The sequence below is a fragment of the Cottoperca gobio genome, chromosome 2 (assembly GCF_900634415.1).
Source record: "Cottoperca gobio chromosome 2, fCotGob3.1, whole genome shotgun sequence".
Taxonomy (NCBI): domain Eukaryota; kingdom Metazoa; phylum Chordata; class Actinopteri; order Perciformes; family Bovichtidae; genus Cottoperca; species Cottoperca gobio.
In genome coordinates this window covers 10,492,050-10,511,118 of record NC_041356.1, presented here as the reverse complement: position 1 = coordinate 10,511,118, position 19,069 = coordinate 10,492,050, and the positions used below count along the sequence as shown (strand labels likewise).

At 44.9% G+C, this 19,069-nt stretch overlaps 3 protein-coding genes across 3 annotated transcripts; 1 reads left to right on the top strand and 2 right to left on the bottom strand.

Annotated features, from left to right (window-relative positions):
* Positions 1 to 1,429: 1,429 nt before the first annotated feature.
* LOC115018761 (glycerol-3-phosphate dehydrogenase 1-like protein) lies at positions 1,430 to 6,106 on the bottom strand. The gene is made up of 8 exons (XM_029447970.1): positions 5,953 to 6,106; positions 5,151 to 5,328; positions 4,847 to 4,987; positions 4,453 to 4,591; positions 4,208 to 4,320; positions 3,865 to 4,098; positions 3,594 to 3,700; positions 1,430 to 1,888 (listed from the first exon to the last, which is right to left on the bottom strand). The coding sequence occupies exons 1-8, from the start codon at positions 5,991 to 5,993 to the stop codon at positions 1,792 to 1,794; spliced, it is 1,050 nt and encodes a 349-aa protein (XP_029303830.1). The 5' UTR covers positions 5,994 to 6,106; the 3' UTR covers positions 1,430 to 1,791.
* Positions 6,107 to 6,841: 735 nt separating this feature from the next.
* LOC115018643 (oxysterol-binding protein-related protein 11-like) lies at positions 6,842 to 15,097 on the top strand. The gene is made up of 13 exons (XM_029447753.1): positions 6,842 to 7,296; positions 7,656 to 7,724; positions 7,906 to 8,081; positions 8,483 to 8,562; positions 8,983 to 9,171; positions 9,972 to 10,170; positions 11,099 to 11,244; positions 11,450 to 11,590; positions 12,085 to 12,526; positions 12,742 to 12,928; positions 13,063 to 13,245; positions 13,393 to 13,546; positions 13,697 to 15,097. The coding sequence occupies exons 1-13, from the start codon at positions 7,181 to 7,183 to the stop codon at positions 13,751 to 13,753; spliced, it is 2,139 nt and encodes a 712-aa protein (XP_029303613.1). The 5' UTR covers positions 6,842 to 7,180; the 3' UTR covers positions 13,754 to 15,097.
* A 457-nt stretch (positions 15,098 to 15,554) lies between these two features.
* LOC115018697 (high-affinity choline transporter 1-like) lies at positions 15,555 to 18,841 on the bottom strand. Its single transcript, XM_029447861.1, is given in 9 exon segments — positions 15,555 to 16,087; positions 16,089 to 16,454; positions 16,569 to 16,783; positions 16,861 to 17,014; positions 17,138 to 17,281; positions 17,359 to 17,507; positions 17,589 to 17,744; positions 17,842 to 17,955; positions 18,083 to 18,841. Coding segments are annotated over 9 exon segments (1,626 nt in total). The 5' UTR covers positions 18,267 to 18,841; the 3' UTR covers positions 15,555 to 15,943.
* Between the last annotated feature and the right edge of the window lie 228 nt (positions 18,842 to 19,069).

The window sequence follows — 19,069 nt, the reverse complement described above, 5'->3', positions numbered from 1 at the left end:
AGCGACGATTCGGCCACTTGGGTTAGGGTTGCTGTATGTGGCGTACAGTCGGACACTGAGGAGAGTTATGGACAAAACAAGGAGCTGAAAGAAGCAAACAAACCTCCGTAGAGCTGAGAGTAAATGTGTGATATTTCTCTTTCACACACAGTCATGTCATACATTAATATAAAATGTGGAGCTGCTTTAATATATCTGTGCACTGAACTCAGAGTTCCAGTAACTCTCGACTGTCATCAGCTTTTATGGCGACGATTTCTTCTGAAACCTTTTGTAATTTCACTCCAACACATAACTCTCACGGAGACCACAAATTGCTGTTTTCGCATTTCTCTTTCCATCCAAGGAAAAGCAAGAGACAAAACGTGTTAATTAACCAGCTTTAAAAAGGTGTTGAAAGGTATATTCTTTTTACTTTGGACTGAGTAAAGCATTGGACGGACTCATAACGCTTTAAAGGCAATGAAGCAGATAGATCCATGCTGTTATGCAATTATCCTCCACTGTCCAAAGGGTCAGGGTCGGGGGGAGGTACCAACATACAAGTTACCGTGGTGATTAAGCTCTTCTTTCAAACTTGGGTCTCATCTGAAGTTTGGCCTCCTCTTTGAAACAGAGGATCTGGGCTTGTGTCAAACCACCACAAGGGCCTCAGCACTCGCTCAGAACCCCACCGATGACAGTTGCTGTTATGAGATGAGAAGAGCCATCCTGCTGCAGAGGACATCCACCTGCGAGGCCCGGCTCTCCCACGGGAACCTTTTTGGAAGCTGCTCGTGGCCCCTTCCCCTACAAACGGGTGCCTCTTCCATCACCCTGCCTGAGCTTTCCAGTGAACCCTTTGATGTCCTGGGATCTGGGCAGCCGAGGACATGGAGGCCCGTCAGCCTGCAGGGGGAGATAGCTTTGAAAGTTACCCACCACATGGAGAAAGACAGACTTGATGCACATATCTGTGCATAATATACTTTTAATTTGAAATTAAGGGAACAAGCACAGACGAGACAGAGAGAAGACTCAGACGTAGAGATAGTCACAGAAAACGATGATGGGAGGCCGATAGAGGCAGACAGTGGGAGACCATCAAAGGTTTAACCGGCTGACCTGTACCGTGGTTGAGATGGAGGGACAAGGACGAGGTTTGTTCTTTAATCTGCTTTCTCATACAGAGTTACCGCGGCCCTCATGGGAATCAGCTTCAGCCCGTCACAGCCCGACTGTGGGATCTAATACACAACTCAATCACTGCGAACACAGGGGGGGGGACTATCAGCTTCTAGGTATTAGATCCCATTCCAACACACTGTGACTACTATGAGATGCTTCTTCTTCTTCGTCATTACCAAAACACCCGTGTGACAAAACATTCAAACTCACAGTACAAAATGATAACTGGACTGATTTTGGTTCTTCAGAAATGAAAAGACAGTTTTCAGTTTCTCATGAATTGATTTTATTGAGAAAGAAACTCCACATGACGACAAGAAACAACTACTTCAGTTTCAATATTTAGATTGGGAAAAGTAAGGTACACCCCGTACAAAAAGAATGACTTTGTTTTGGTAATAAAAGACTTGTAGTGGTCTGCAACATATCACAATGTAAGAGTAAAAACTATTTTTACAAATGCTTTTAAAACTAAGAAAAATAGAGGCTCCGTTATAAAATGTCAACAATAAGTAAAAGTGCTGTTGGTCGTATCTGTGTTGTTGTATTGTGCGTTTCATCTGGTGAATCTCTTGCGCCCTCTAGTGGGAGTAAATCGCTATTGCATGCACAGCAGTGGACACATCACATGTGCTCTGGGTGGTTCTGCAGACAGGTGATGAACTCTTTCACTTCTTTGCCCTCAAAGCATATCTGGTAGACTGCAGAAAACAATGGAAACCTGTGAAGAAAACAGACATTCAGGCTTAGTTGTATAGGATGCTTGTTGGTGAACAGAACTTACTAAGAACTTCAATTTAGATCATATGAACATTTAGAAAAGGGACATACAATACAGTTTTTATTCAACATCCAACAATCCAACACTATATTCAACAATTCTTTACATAACATTTTCCCTGTGTGCTTCCTGCAGATGTGATTCTTGCATTTCACACAAGAGGTTCTTGTCTTACTGAATGGAACAAGGCGCTCGTCTACAGTAACACGGGGACCAGGATTGTGCAACAGAGGAAGAACTTGGACCCATTTATCCCAAACGTCTCTGATCGCAGCCGGTTTGTCTCTTTCACGTCGACCAGCTCTGGTGTCACGGTTGTGAAATCGGATCACCCGAGACATCAGGTGAAATGACTCCAGAGACTTTGTGGCTCCAAAGATTGGCCTTCCCTTCTCTTCATCCCACAGACTGGCAGTTGCTTCTCCCCTTGACTTGCACACTCAGGATTACAATGTACGCATGCAAGTCAATCTGATCCAGTGGCCTCCATGTTTCTGACATACACGCCTCCCCTCTGAGTTGGTCATGTCCAGTACGATCCTCTCTATTGGTGGGATATGAAGAGCTGAAATGCTGATTGAATATCATCAACTCGTGTGGAAGCAGATGTTGGAGGGCCTGGAGTCCTCTTGATGACATTGGAAGATGACAGTCTGGCTGTGGTGTGGAGATGTTACCATCTTTAGATGCTCATGTCACTTCTGTGGAGGATTGCTGCATTCCTTGGTGTTCATCTGACGGAGAGACTACGGCAGGATCGTCCTCTGAATCATCTTCATCGTGGGAATATTCATAATCCGGATCGTCAATAGTATTGTCCTCGGCCTCTGAAGGATCCTCGGTCTCTGAAACCTCTTCCTCTTCATCACTATCACGGTCCAGAAGCTTCTTCAGTTGTAAATCTTTTGGAGCTCATTTTGTATTGCGTGTCTCAGAGAGATGACATTACAACAGTGACGAGAACAAGCGTGAGAAAGCTAACTCCTCCTCCTCCTCGTTCACACACACACCTGGTTCTAAATGGTGTTCAGAGCCGGTCCATATGTAAACAAACGCAATCAAAATAAAGTGCATCAAAGAGACATGTTGTCTTTGGGTCTGAACAGCGACCTGCCCACATCAGTGTCTTTGTACACACTCTGCACAGACGTTCCACTACACATCTGTGTTCAGATATTACAGTTCATGACCCTAAATGAGGAAAAGTCACAAAATGACGAGTTGACCAGAACTTTGGTCAACTCAAAAAGTGAAAAGGGTCAAATGAACCCAGAACATGATACAAGGGTTAACCATCCACAGCTCGTGGCTGATTGTTTGTTATTAGCATCGGTAATAAACCTCATACACGCTACAGAAGGGTGTAGTGCTGTGTGCAAATACTCTGGTAACTAGAAAATAATTGCTTTATAAAATGTCCATTTAACATAGCGCTGCACACCCACACAGGTGTTTTCACTCCTGGCTGATTAGCGCTGTGCTCAGGGTGAAGGTGGGCGGAGCCATGTGTACTCAGCCGCTGTGAGAGCGCCGTGTATCTGTACTTTAACTGTTCTGCAGTTTGATTCATGTGGTTTTGTCTTTATACAACATTTGATAGCCAAAAAGACTATTTAGCTGTTTTTATAGACGCCAACGGACTCACTTGTCGACCATGTCCTTCTGTTTCAGGAGCTTGTAGACCTCAGCTGAGGTCTGTGGGCCCTGCAGCTTCTGCCCGTTGAGCATGTCTGCCTCCAGCTCAGTAATAGACTGTAGAAGAATACATACAGGAACAGTTTCAATGTGGTGTTGTTGACATATTCTGTATTAATTGTCCTCATAATATTGTGTATTAGCACTTTAGCATGTCGTCTGTTCAGTAACAGTTAACCCGACGGCCAATGAGGACGTCTCTGCTTGTGGACTTCACTCACCTTGGATGTTCTGACAAAGGCTTCTGCGACTTTGCGGTTTCGTCCCCCGTAGCATGTGGTGATGAGGTCGGCCACGCCGCAGCTTTCCAGGAAAGTGTTCGAGCTCACTGGGCCTTTGCAGAAGAACTCGGCGAAGGCGACCATTTCCATCAGACCAAGCCTGATCACCGCCGCCTTCGTGTTGTCACCAAAACCAAGGCCGTCGCAAAATCCAGCACCTACTGCCACAATATTCTGACATGCAACATTTAGCTTTTGATTAACACATTGAAAGAAGATTCAAAGTCTATTGTATTAATGGAGAATAACTACTTTAGTATTCACAAGACGTCGCCGTGTTTACCTTTAGAGCTCCACACAGCTCCACGGTGTCACTCGCCTGCACAACAGTGATGCGAAAGTTGGGCGTTTGAAGCAGCTCTTTGAAGATCAGGCCGTTTGATTCATTTTTTGCCCCTGAACAGAAAGCAGTTCATTAAGTAAGGCAAAGAAACTAACACAATGTTGCTCAATATTAAAAGAAACAGGGAAGTAACGCTGTGTTTTTTTGAGTAAATGTGCAGCTGAATAAATAAAACAGGGTCTTACCGATGGTGGTTTCACAGAACTTCTCATCTGCAACCTCGCTGGCGATGTTGGCCCCCATTAGGACGCTGACCTCAATCTCTAGTTTCTCTCGGATGATGTCTGAGATGAGCTTTAGTCCATCTGGTCCCTCATCGATACCCTGGGTGACAATAAGCAATAAGCAATAAGAAACGGCTTCTGTTCTAGCTTCCATAACCCCGGGCCTGGAGAGCGTGGTGGCCTTGGGGTAATAGTAATGGAGACTTTCATTGTGGTGAATGTCTGTATGTTGCTCAACTTCAATGTCCCGTGATGTCGAGGCCACAGAACAATATGAAACAAAAGTCAGGTGACAATATTTCCCTGTTTCCCCTTTTGGCTGAGAGGAACTCTGACATGAAGAACAGGATCTTACTTTGATGAGCGATATCCCGATGGTTCCCTCTTGGATGTGAGGTTTCATCTGATCACACAGTTTGCTGATGAACTGGTGTGGGATTACAAAGACGAGAATCTTTGCTCCTTTGACAGCTTCTGTGATGTCTGGAACAGCGACCTAGTGAGGCAAAGTCAGTCCTTAAACAGTGTCATATCATAGAGTACCAATATGTGGACTGTGGGCTGAGCTTAATGCTTATATGCTTTAACGGTGCAGTGGATTTCATCACCTGTTGATACAAGTTGGGCTGTGCATACACACCCTAAATTGGAGCACTTACCACATTCCTGGGCAGTTTGTGACCTGGCAGATATTTGACATTTTGGTGTTCTGTATTGATGATCTCCGTTAGCTTCTTTCCATCAATCATTTCTTCATAAACCCACATGTTCACCATTGGGTCGAACCGGTTGGACGCTTTGACATTGTGCCCGATTATTTTGGCTATGGACGAGCCCCTGGAGGGAGTGGGGAAGGACATGAGCAGACAATTAGTGTAAATGAAGTCTCATTTAATCCAAACCTCCTACCTCATTAACATACTGACACTATATGCATAAATAACTAAAGGTAAGTGAATAAATGTGCTTATTTATGTCCCGTTTATTCATTTAAGTCCATATTCATACAAACCAAGCCTTCTATATCCCGCGCGCTGTAAAGAATAATAAAATGACGTAAACGTATTAAGGTTTTTGTGCACTGGGAGGCAGAACTTTAATAAAGTATCCAGCAGTTATTTCTCCTCAGGCATCAGAATAATCAGACTTGTAATTACTTTTGATCTGAGCAGGCGCAATGTTCATGTTGCAGCCTAATCCTTGGCTGGCTGCGGTCAAAAGGGAGGAAACATACATCCACAACAGCTGGACGTTTTACTTTTTTAATGCATTTAATACGAGCGTAAAGTCTTTGCATTAGACAATATGTATGCAGTTTATACATTAGATTAAAGCAACATATGCAACTTGCATGTATGGGGTTTGAATCTGCTGCATTGCCATATCCGCGTTCAGTTAAGCGACTGTGAAGCACTATACACTAAAACAACGGATGCATTTAAAAGACAGATTAAATGTTACCAGTTTCCAGATCCCACGATGCATACTTTCTTTCCAGGCATTTTTTTTTGACGTGGCAAATCCTACTGTACGGCAAAACTGCTCTTCTTTTGTTTATGTCCCGTCTATTATAACTTCCTCATACGCCCTATGAATTTCTACCACCCACTCACCCCTCCCCCCCACCCTTTCAACACAGCTACACCCCTTTCTTTTTAAAAGTGGATATAACATAAAAACGCAGTGCAACAAGTATAATAGCCATCTTTACACTTGCTTTTCTATTTTCACACGTGTTATAAAATGCATTACTTTAGCCTACTCTATAAAGCTGATGAATGTACAAAGAAGAAAGGAAAACCTAATGTATAGTTATATATCGCAAATTGTTTAATTGTTGATCTTTTCACTAGAATACCAGAAACTCATATGGTTACAATTTTAAAAATGTGCATGGCTAGATTGTGAGATTTGAAAATGTTACATACAATATACTCTTCATTTACAGACACTGATATTTATTTTACATTTTGTAAACATGGTATGGAAACAATTTAATTGTAAAATATCTCATACATTTTTTCTGTCTACTTTTTTAATTGTTACCATTTTAATTCATTTTCAATCAAATTTTTTATATCTACATTTTTTATACACATACACATTTCCCGTTAAGTCCATCAGTATATTTAAAACAACACAACTAATAAGCTTTAGGGAATGAATTTCTCTCCTGTTTTTATTTTATTTAATATTTTTTATGTCATTTGTATTTAATATTCTCATTTTATTGTCTTCGTTTGTTTTTGTATCATTATATAATTTATATATGTTGCATATGCGCTGTTGTTTACCTGATTGTTTTGTACTCTGTTGTCAATAAAAAATAAAGAAGCGACACACGGAAGCCTTCGCCTTTGAGCTAATCACATGACTTGTTTCCTGCCAAAGCAGTAAATATCAGGCGAGCTAACAGGCACAGGCTATCTGGCTACTCCCTGTATTAGCAGAATAGACAATGTTTTATCAGTCGTTATTTAATTTAGCCAGTTAACAGCGTCTGTTGGGTGTGTGTACGTCTTATAAGCGATGAACCGACAGCTTGTGTTATATTGAGGCTCGTCCACTTAATCAAATCTGTGGTGACTTAGCTTAGCTAGCTTCACAGGTTAGCTTAGCTAGCTTCACAGGTTAGCTTAACGCTAGCAAGCTGAGTTAGCCTCTAAAGGAGGCTTCGTTGCTTGTGACAATGCAAGGGGAAACCACGGCTATACGAATCACGGAAAACGAAGGCAAGCTGGATGTATTGCCCCAGAACAGGACCCCAAGCTCGGGCAGAGCAAGTGCCAAAAGCTGGCAGTATAGGTGGGTGGCAGCTCAACCTGCTAACGCTAGCTTACTCATTTAAAGTCGTATTTTGTCAACCTAGCCGATGAGCATATCTGTGATATCTACACATCTTTCTGTTTTTAATGAGTTGTCATCATGTGTTTTGACTGTTCAATGATTGACCGATTTGCTAAGTTAATAATCAAATCAAATGTGCTTTCTAATCAGAAGGGAAATCAGTGAAATCACATCGCCCTTTGAGCAAATCTGTCCTTTTAGCCAATGCTCTATGATTAATGTGTTCATTCACCTTTTGTGTGTTCATGGGTGTGTACTCCGTCCAAGTATATGAAGTGTTCTTTGTCTCCTTCTGCTCTATGACCTTCTCATACCAGTGACCACATGGAGAATATTGATGGCTACTTGATGAAATACACCAACCTTGTAACAGGGTGGCAATACAGGTGAGTTTTATACCTGTATTTAATATAATGCCAAACCTAATCAAGGGTAAGAAGAATAAGAGACTTATCAGAATCCACTTTCAGCCAGGTTCCTCATTGTAATCCAGACTAATCCAATCCTAGTAATTCCACGCTGGTTTGTACGGTAGGCTGACATTGTCATGGTGGCTGTTGCTTTCAGGTTCTTTGTCTTAAACAATGAGGCGGGCTTTCTGGAGTACTTTGTCAATGAGCAGTCCCGGCCCCAGAAGCCCCGTGGCATGCTCGCCCTGGCAGGGGCCGTCATCTCCCCCAGCGACGAGGACTCGCATACCTTCACTGTCAACGCCATCAGCGGGGAGCAGTACAAGCTCAGGGGTGGGTACCTAAATGCTTGACCTTTTAAGTTTAAGAGTCGTACGTGTACCACAGTGCATCATGCTAGCTTGTTGTTGCAGTCCATTACTGCGCACTCTGAGCTTTCACTACCAGGAACCGAGCTGCTCACCTTTTTATTATTGCTCGTCAGCTCGATTTGTACCTCCAGTCCTACTGTCATCATCATCCATCAGGTTCATACACTATTGATCTGGATGTTTTCCATTATCTGCTGCTGGAGAAGCAGAAGCGCACAGGAATCAATGCCGACTAAGGTCGTCGTAGAGTAACCGTGACATGGTTTTGCTTTCTTGTTTTCTGTGTGTGTGTGTGTGTGTGTGTGTGTGTGTGTGTGTGTGTGTGTGTGTGTGTGTGTGTGTGTGTGTGTGTTTGGCTCTCAGCCACCGATGCCAAAGAGAGACAGCACTGGGTGAGCCGACTGCAGATCTGCACACAGCACCACACAGAGGCCATGGGGAAGGTGAGAGGGATGCATATGAGCAAATGTTGATTGATGTATACATAAGTGGGGAGAATATTATGCTGTATCTAGACTAAATGTTAGTCAATGCAAACATTTGGTAACAGAGTATAGTATCCATTATTAGTCTGCTGCACTGCACTGTTTGTGTGAGCCTATATTAAAATCATATATCCACTCTGCCAGAGAGGATGTGAGCTCTTCAGTTTCCTGTTTTCCTTCCTTAAATGCCAAATATTAAAATGAAATGTGTCTGGTTTGACCCTTTGTGCAAGCACAGCAAACACGAGTATTGATCTGCTATCTACTCGTATTCTTTTTTTTCAATGGGACTCCAAAGGTTGGAAATAGTCAGGAGCTATATGGAAAAGTTTTTTTTTTATTTGAAAATGACAAGATGAACATTTTTGCATTGCACAGAGTAATCCCCCACCTAAGTCCCGGAGCTACTCGATGGCGTCTCAAGGCAGCGGCAGCTCACCCATGTCCATGCGCCGGCCCAGCCAAAACCCTGCCTCCTTATTCAGCTGGTCGCAGGTCAACAAGGGCTCGTCGCTCTACTCCAGCAAGAGGTCCCTGCTGCCAGACCACCTGATGGACGCCAGAGAGGTACTGCTGGCATCACGAACATGTATTCTGCTCAGAATGTGATCCTGCAGTAACATTTGTTAGCGTATCATAAACATGTGAGGACCAGTGATTAACTACTATAAACAGTTAATAATAGGGGTGAATGTCCTAATGGTCTTTTTAAATGTAAGGGTCCAGTGAGTCAGCTGACACACTGCAGTGTAGCTCATACACTTTTCTATCAATCCAAACTTCATACTATCCTCACACACACACACACACACACGCGCCTCTTTCTACAGTACAGTTTGAGTATTACTCTACCAACAGCAGGCAGTATGCGATACATATAAGGAGGTGTCTCACACACACAAATACAAAGAGGACATTAATATAATTATGCAAGACATGCAGTGGTAAATGTAAAAGGTCCCTTTGACCCAGTTGTGTGCTGCACATTGTCCACAAGAGGGCGCTGTTGTGTTTCCCATAACGTCAGTAGACTCCAGCAGCACAGCTCTGCAGTTTGGATCAGTCCTGCCTTTAGTTCTTCTCAGATCCCTGAAAACAATGTGTGTCTCGTGCATTGACGAGCACATGGCAGTTAGTTTTCAATGTTTGAGCTGAGCTATGAATAAAGACTCCTGTCTTACTTTCAATTTGTGTAGTGCTGATTCATGTGGCTTTTAACATTTGTATGTTACTGTTGTCTCAAAACATGTTTTTAAAAAAGCAGGCAATGTTAAAAGATCTCATGTAATTGAAACGACATCAACAGCAGTACCTGCACAGATAAAGTTGCCCTAAATAACCAAACAATCCTCACCGATCCCCTCCAGATGATGACGCAGGCCCAGGGCCAACACAGAGACCTGATCCAGAGCATCGAGGGTCTGCCTGCAACCCCAGGCTTCTCCCCTCTGGACCAGGATCTGCTGATGCTCAAGGCCACTTCCATGGCCACCATGAACTGCCTCAATGAGTGCCTGCACATCCTGCACCTGCAGCAGGTGGCCAGGCTAAGAGGCTCCCTGGGAGGTCAGTGGGGGGAGGGGGTTGGTGTGTATATATGGTGTCTGAATATGGGGGTTGTTGGTTGCTCTAGCTTTGTTTAACTTGCTCTCAAGGGGGGAAAGTAAATATGTCTGATAGATTTAAGTGTGTTTGTCTTTTTAAATACGCTGAGTCATGCAGATTTTTAGTTTAACTGAGGCTACATGCAATCCTGACAACAAATCATAGTCTTGCATCTGCAGACCTGCACCCACTCTTACCGTTTGCGTTGGCCGAACAGTGGAATTATTGTTGCATTATTGATGGGGAACCGTACCTATTCTCACCGCCTGTCTCAAAGGTAACGAGATCTCAGATGGTTAAGATGTCTTATGGAAACGCTGTAAAGGACAGAATTCAGTTCTAAATTCGCTTCAGTATTGAAAAACATGCGTAGTTTTAGAGAGACGCCAAAGTGTTTTAACTTGCTTATATCTCGACACTTTCCGTGCAGGAAGATTTTGAAAACGAGCGGCTAATGCCCCACTTTCACAGCAGATCTCATTACTCGATGTATATTTCATTAGGCCAGAGTCATTGCAGCAGCCAATCAGATTAGGTTGTCCAACGACGCCCAAGGTGAATTTGAATGAGATCTGCCCACCTCTAAACATGCCATACCGGGAGGCTGTAGCCAATCAGAGGATGGGGATGTTTCCTGTCGGCGGGGATAAAGTACCTGATACCTGGCTTGCCGGAGGGGTTGGGTTACACTCTTTTGGTCTAGGACAGCCGTCTAAGGAATCGCCATCTGTCCAGTCGGCAGTGTGGCGAATGTTAGGCTGAGGGTAGATCTACGCCTGTGTGTGCGTGTGCAGCTGTGAGTGTTGGGGGGACTTGGGAGGGAAGGGGGGGGGAATAGTACCTCTGAACACCTCTGAACCTGCCACTGTGCACTCCCCGTCCATGGCAGGACCCACCATCGAGTGGTTGGAGCCCAAGCTGCCCGACCTCTTGAAGAACGGCAGCAGCTCCCTGGGCAGCTTCACGACAGGGGAGGGGCCGCTGGACGGGAGCCCCCTGGAGCTCAGCAGCCCCGAGTCCTGCAGCTTCTCTGGGGTAAGACCAAGGGACTGACCACCACTCTTCCTCAGGAAGTTGATTCGTCTTCATTAGTTACCCTTAAGGCTTTTTAATTCTACATATTTAGCTTCTTTGTTAATGGCTTGTCTCCCGTAACATAAACATGTACTTACTTACGACCACTGCTGAGTCCTTCATGCAGGTTGTTGAATATCACATTCGCCTCCCTTCGCTGTCTCAGGAACAGGAAGACATCGATGCGGAGGACGAGGCGGAGGACTCCTTTACCGACAAGGAGGAGGACCTGGGTGCTGTGGAGGAGGAGCGCAGCGTCATCCTGCACCTGCTGTCCCAGCTCAAGCTGGGCATGGACCTCACGCGGGTAGGTAGTAGTCCCACAGTGAGAGGTGTGAAAGCTCTTTGCAGATGCTGATGCTTAGATGTGCTGATTAGAGGTAAGGGGGAAACGATAATCTTTTCATTTGTGTAATTTGTAAACAGCTTCCTGAGAAATCCCACTTTGCAACTCTGTCTTAAAATGAAAGCTTGAAGCAGCCTCGATGAACCCGTCTCAGATCAGGTTGTTAAGGGTTTTTCCAGTACTCTGATTTGTAACTACTACTTCTGGACACACGCACACCTAAACACACAGTCGAGTCCTAGTTATTCTATCTCCCAGTGTCGGTTTGTTCTAGTATTGTGATAGCCTCCTCTTGGGTTTCTGATTTATCGCAGTTATCTGGTGAATCCTTCAGCTCAGATGGAGATCTAGTAGACGCAGTGAGCCCAGGGATCATGTCCAGTGTACGTCACCTTGTCACTGGATTGATTTACTGATGGTAAATAATCTGGATGTGTGGATCCCCCCCCCCCCAGGTGGTCCTCCCTACCTTCATCCTAGAGAAGCGTTCCCTGCTTGAGATGTACGCTGACTTCATGTCACACCCGGACCTCTTTGTGGCCATCACCGACGGCAGCAGCCCGGAGGACCGCATGGTCCGGTTTGTGGAGTACTACCTCACCTCCTTCCACGAGGGACGCAAGGGGGCCATCGCCAAGAAGCCCTACAACCCCATCATCGGTGAGACCTTCCACTGCTCCTGGAAGGTTCCCAAGGAGCCCTCGCAGGGAACCCCCGACCCCGCCGCCTCCCCGGACCCCTACCAAGTGCGCTTTGTGGCGGAGCAGGTGTCCCACCACCCCCCCGTGTCTGGCTTCTATGCTGAATGCCAGGAGAGACGCATGTGTGTGAACACGCATGTATGGACCAAGAGCAAGTTCATGGGAATGTCCATTGGCGTATCCATGATAGGGGAAGGTAAGCCCGCATCTAAAGAGTCACATCCAGAGTCACATCCAGAGTCACATCCAGAGTCACATCCAGAGTCATACTCTGACGTTCATCTCATTTCTTAGAAAGACGAATAACATTTTAAATGAATGTTTAAAATCACTCATTAGAGCAGAACCTCCAACAGAACGCTTTGGTGAAGAGGAATTAAACTAACTCTCTTCATCCCTTCATCTTCGCAGGTTGTCTGTATTTGCTGGAGCACGATGAAGAGTACACGTTCACGCTGCCTTGTGCATATGCACGCTCCATCCTCACCGTTCCCTGGGTGGAGCTGGGCGGCAAAGTCAACATCAGCTGCGCTAAGTCGGGCTACTCGGCGGTCATCACTTTCCAGACGAAACCATTTTACGGTGGCAAATTGCACAAGTGAGTTCCTGATGTTAGCGCTGGTGATCTGTTCTGCAGACAAACTAAGATGTTTGAGTTCACAACACATTTTTGAAATACTTCTCCTTGAAGCTGCCCGGGGAAATAATGTCCATTGTCCCACCTAAATCCAGGGTGACGGGGGAGGTGAAGCACAACGCCACCAATGCGGTGGTGTGTCGGGTGCAGGGCGAGTGGAACGGTGTTCTGGAGTTCGGCTACACCAGCGGAGAGACGAGGGTGGTCGACGTCACCAAGCTGCCCGTCACGAAGAAAAGCGTTCGGCCGACTGAGAAGCAGGGACCAACTGAATCCAGGTCAGGAGAGCCGGGCCGGGTTCAGTCTGAAGCCTAAATGTCTGGAACATAATTGTTTCATCTTGATGACATCAGTAAAAGATCATGTGTTTGTCTCCTTCAGTTTGTGCTGTCATAAAATATATCAATTACGTCTGTGCACGTCAGGCGCCTGTGGCAGCACGTGACGGAGGCCTTGCGGCAGAAGGACATCGAGAAGGCCACCGAGCACAAGAGGATTCTTGAGGAGAGGCAGAGGACGGAGGAGAGGCACCGGGCTGAGACTGAAACCGCTTGGAGGACCAGATACTTTGACAGAGAGGTGAGCAAGTTAAACACAGGAGAACTTAAACTCCACTCTACAGGCCTGTATATATTTATTACTGCCAAGACAACAGTGGAGGATCCTGTCGGGGTGCATTTCTAACCGGCTCATGAATCCTACTGACACCGGTCTCTTCTTCTCCTCCAGGGGGAAGGCTGGGTCTATCACAAACCACTTTGGAAAAACTCTGCACTCAAATCCTAGTTTCTTCAGGCTGCATCGTGGATGTTGATCTTATAGATTTGTGTGTGTGTGTGTGCGTGCGCGTGTGTGTCTGTGTGAGCACACACGTGGTTATGAAAGGAGAGCATGGCCTGCACTGACGTACAGATGAATGCAACATGGGGAGACAGTAAGACAGCGTGTCTGAAGGTGTTCTGGAATCTCGCTCATGATTTTCACGAAGCCTCGACGGTACAGGCTTCAGTATTTCAGATCATCTGGTTTTTTTTTATAATCTAATGTCAATGAAAACATTCTTGTACAGATAAAGGTTCTCTATTTACACAGCCTTAATATAGTCTAATGGACGTTTGGGTTCTGCTGATCATCCTGGTTCTCTTGTCTCTTTCATTTGTCAAGCGTTGGTACCACAGGGAGGTCCAGTGGAATACTGCCTGATAAATGTAATGCTGTGAAGGGTTGTACATTGGATTTAGTGTTCTGGAATGTAAAGTATGTGAGCTTCATCCATTTTAAAGCGCCTGAAAACGTCAAAATCAAAGTATTTCTCTATAACATCGAACATTCATGACAAAATAAGCAGGCAAAGTAAAAGAAACTGCACTTTTAGGTACTATTTGAGTCAAAACCCAGTCTTCCAGTCGTTATGCTAAGCTACCTGCCAACTGGCTGCAGCTGCACGGTCACTGAGCGTAATTCCCCCAAATCTCCTCTAACGAGCTACTCCAGCAATTTAGTAATGCGCGGGTATAAAGATGGTGGATTCACAAGGTGCACTGTTAAACGCCACACTCCCAGTTCGTACGGCAGGCGTTCGTCTCAAAGCCCGAGCGGAGATCACCCCGATGACATCACCAGATTAGGTACTCCCTGCGATGTACATTTGGTGGAATTACCCTTTAGGTAACGCTGACCTTGATTATGATTCAATGTGTCCACACTACAGCTTCAATTTTGCTTTAATTTGGTTGATATCGGGTCAAGTGTGTGCATTTAGATACTTATTGATATGAATCCATGCAGTTTAAATTCTAGTGTTTAAACGTTGGACGCCGTGTTGACACTGCTGGAACGGCACGTCGTAGACTAGCTGACAAATATCCACATTTTAAGTAATAATTGAGTCACTTGTGATCATCCCCCCCCCCCCCCCCCCATCCACGATTCACATCTGTCTCCTTTTTGTTTTTAGTCCTGGGGTTTTGCAGAGCGTGGAGAATCCCTACATGCATGATGGCAAAGTCTCTGTTCATATTGATGCAGCAAGTATACTACTTACTTTTGTAAATGTCTGTTGTAAAAGCTTTTAACCAAATTTGCTTGTTTTTGTAATGCAAATAAATATTATTTTCTTTGAATGCGTAATTTTTCCCCCATTTTGCTCTTTAATTGCTCTTATTTTTAGAGCCGACTTCTAACATCTGTGTTTTTGTTGTTTCCAATCTACTATACTGTGATGTACATGTGATGAACCTTCCTGTCCCCCTCCCCCCCCCCCCCACATTCTCAAAGCATCCCAGTTTCAAGTAGGACAGCGCTCCTATTTTCTACAGAAAGGGGAAATCCACCCTGCCATTGAATAAGCTACCCCCTCCACGTCTTGGTGCCTTATGCAAACTCTGTGTCTTCATCTTCATCGTTATTTGCCTGACCGAAGCAATGGCGTATGTGTGTGTGTGTGTGTGTGTGTGTGTGTGATGCCCCTTTTTAAGAATCAGTGCTTGATGTGGGAAGTCGACGAAGCACTTTTATTCTAGGTTTTAACATGTTCTTGGTTTTGGATTCTACTGGTTGTCTTGCTGACCTATGAAATGCACTGACATTGACGGAAACCTGATGTGTGGATAATAATAATAATCAAATAAATTGCATAACAGATGTTACAAGTGTTGTTCACCTGCTGTCTTCACTGCTTCATCTTCTCTTTTACACCCTTTGGAATATTTCATGACGAGTAAATGGATGAAAAGGTACAACATGAAGGCATACAATAGGATCTCTAACAAAGCAGGGAGTGACAGAACAGAACCTGCCCCTCCCTTGTTTTTACTACATGACAGAATTGAAACACTGAACTCATTCATCCTCAACATGTTAGAGGAGAAACCCAAAATACAAGCATGTCCCCCGTAATTAAAATAGTCACATACCAGCAATAAGTGTCCACTAATGAAATAAAACAATCGTTGGAAAGTAACTCTCGGGTTGAACTTAGCATTTTGTATCCAGCATTGGTTCAGAGGCAATGTTCTCACCTCTGGCACCATCTGCTGGTGCTCCCTGCGACTTCACCTCGAACACGTCCCACCTGTGGGGCAGGACCTCCTCGTTGAACAGGAGTGAGGCCACATAGGAAAACCGTGGGAATGGAGATCAGAGCACACAACATGCAGATGGTCTTGAAAGGAGAGCGCTGAATGTAAACGCCATCCTCTAAAATGCAACCTGGGAATTTGAGGATCACAGGGAGGCCCAACAACGGCTCTCCGCACAGCAGCCTCATCACCACTGCAACGAGGAAGCCTGCGATCGCCCCGTACCCGTTGGACACCTCGGTGAAGAGGACGCAGACCAGCTGGGGGAATACAATGGTGTAAGTCAGGTCTGAGCCCAGGATCCAGAACACCATGATGCTGCCGTCCAGGTAGGTGAGGGAAGTTCCCACAAGTCCTGAAACCACGACGCAGACACGGATCACCCACTGCAGCTCTCTGTCTGAAGCCTGGAGAGGAGAGCGATACACACCTGGATATTTACACCTGCAGTGTCACCTTAAGGAGGTTATTTGTGTCTAGACCCTGTAGTGTCTCCCTGAACCATCAGCTGTGCCTCATACCTGACTCCTGAAGGTCTGGTAGATGTTGGTGGTGAAGATGGTGGTTGCAGACAAGAGGAAAGAGTCAGCCGATGACATCACTGCAGCAGCAACAGCTCCGATGCCAAGAGCAGAAATAAAGGTGGGGGTTAAATGCTGAAGGATGATGGGCAGCACCATGGCCCCCTCCCCTCGCTCGTATGGAGAAGGAGAACCATACGAGGTGGAGTTCCAGTCTTGAAACAAAACAAAAAAAAAGTTAGGGCTCCATTCTCTAACCTGGAATGCTGAAGCGCTAAACTCGTGCACGTACCTGTCGAAGCTGCGACGGCGCCGATCAACACCGACGGAAGTCCAGCGATGACGACTCCACCCGCTGCGATGAAACAGATGATTCTGGCTGTGGACGAGGAGCTGGAGGAGAGGATCCTTTGATGGAAGTCCTGAACGGCCATGTTGCCCACAGTCTAGAAGATGACAGATGTGAAACAAAGCAAAGCATGACTCAACAGGGATTTAACTCTCCTGTATTGTAATTGCATATGGCACACACTCAATTATATCAAGAAGCGGCGCATCATACAACTTACCATCACTAGGAAATGATCTATCCATCTCCACACTTCATCAGACTCCAGCTGGCCCAGCCAGGACGCCTGAGACGTGTGGTTGAAGGCTGTTTTACTGATGTCCGTATAAACATCGCTCGCAAAGACAAAAGGGACACACAGCCACTGTGAAAGGAGACGTGCATTCATTACCGGGGGAAGAAGTCTGTCGTCTCTTAGTTGTATAATGGTGCAAAACTCACCAAGCTAAGAAGCACCAGAGACAGCTGGATGACGTCAGTGTAAGCAACCGAATAGAGACCTCCGAGTACAGTGTAGATGATGGCCACCGCAGCAGAGAGCCACACGCAAACACCGAAGGGCAGATCCAGCACCACAGACATGGTCGCCCCTGTAACAGACGCATGCACAGATATGAGTACATGTGTGTAAATCACACGGTGTGCATTTCAGTGTGTTTGCATATTTGTACCTAAAGAAATCAACAATCCAGGAACCCAGATAATTTCAACCATGACAGGAACAATGGCAAGAAGTGCAGTCAGTGGTCTCCCATACTTTCTCTGAAACGGATCCATCATGCTGATGTAGTTGTTCTCCCTCATTGGCTTTGCAAAGAACAATCCACCTTTAAAATATATATATATATATATATTTATATACACGAGTGAAGAAAAAAACATGTTTCTTCTAAAAAGTGAGATTTGTGTTCAAGAGAGTCTCACCGATCACAAAGGAAATGGAGACCTGCAGAGGAACGAGAGCCCAGATTAGACCTTTGGTGGGGTCGTACACCGACTCTGCAACTCCAATGATGAAGGCCCCTCCGACCCACGTAGCTGCAGCAACAAATAAACTCACAAGATGCAATCATTACCGTTCCTTTTAAAGGAAACTAAGATATTTCACTTCAAAAAAAGAGCCTAAGAAATGCATCCAAAGTCAGGGGACAGTACATCAACTCACCTGTCATCGTAAATGCCCCCAGTGCCAAGCTGACACTCCTGTTAGCCAAAAAGGAAACTTCTACACGACTACCGTGTGTGTTTTTCTCCATCCGCTTAGATTTGACAGACGCCCAGATGCCGGTTCCCAACACCAGCAAGTAGAACACGAGCATCATGATCATACCTGGTATGTTGAGAGCCATCGTGGATCATGAACACCTTTCTAGGTGTACTAGCCCCTCAGCCTGAGTGAGCCCCAGTCTTATAGCCTCTCGCGTCAAATGCGGTAAGTAAGTGGGCAAATGAACTGTTATGGAAATATGGACATGGAAATGGATTTAGGGACACACACACACTAGGAACACATGGAAATCATACATTTGCATTACTCCAGTATAATGTAATGTTTCCATATGACTTTACAAGGTTAAGGACAGGAAGGGTTTATTCAATTAGCGGCTTCTGAACTTTTTTCTGGCTTGCAAACTTTTGTGACACTCACTAGTAACATACAAAAATTATTTTTATTGCAGTATATCTCTTGTCCCTGGGCCTGATGTTGGATATTCAAACCTGCTAAATTTTGAATTGAATATTGATCTAATATTAATTGTATGTGCAAATGATACACAAATGTCCATTTTAATGAAATGTATCATGTGTCGTAAGATTAATTAGTATCTCATGTCCCTTGGGGTCCTTGTCATTTCCATCACTCTGAATTTGCTGAGTTTTTTATAAAGTTTTTAAACGTGGTGATCACAGCCAGAGTCATGTGACAGGAGAGCACAAAGACAGCTCCATGAAGGGAAGTGATATAAGGTCAAATCAAGGTCAATATTTGGTCAAATAGCTCATATATCCTTTAAATGTAGAACTAATAAGGAAAACAACATTTGGTATTCATGCAACAAATGCAAAGCTGGAAGATGCCTTAACAAATAACAACATTTATTGAGCGTGATGACAACCGTAGGATGACAACCGTAGGATGACAACAGTAGGA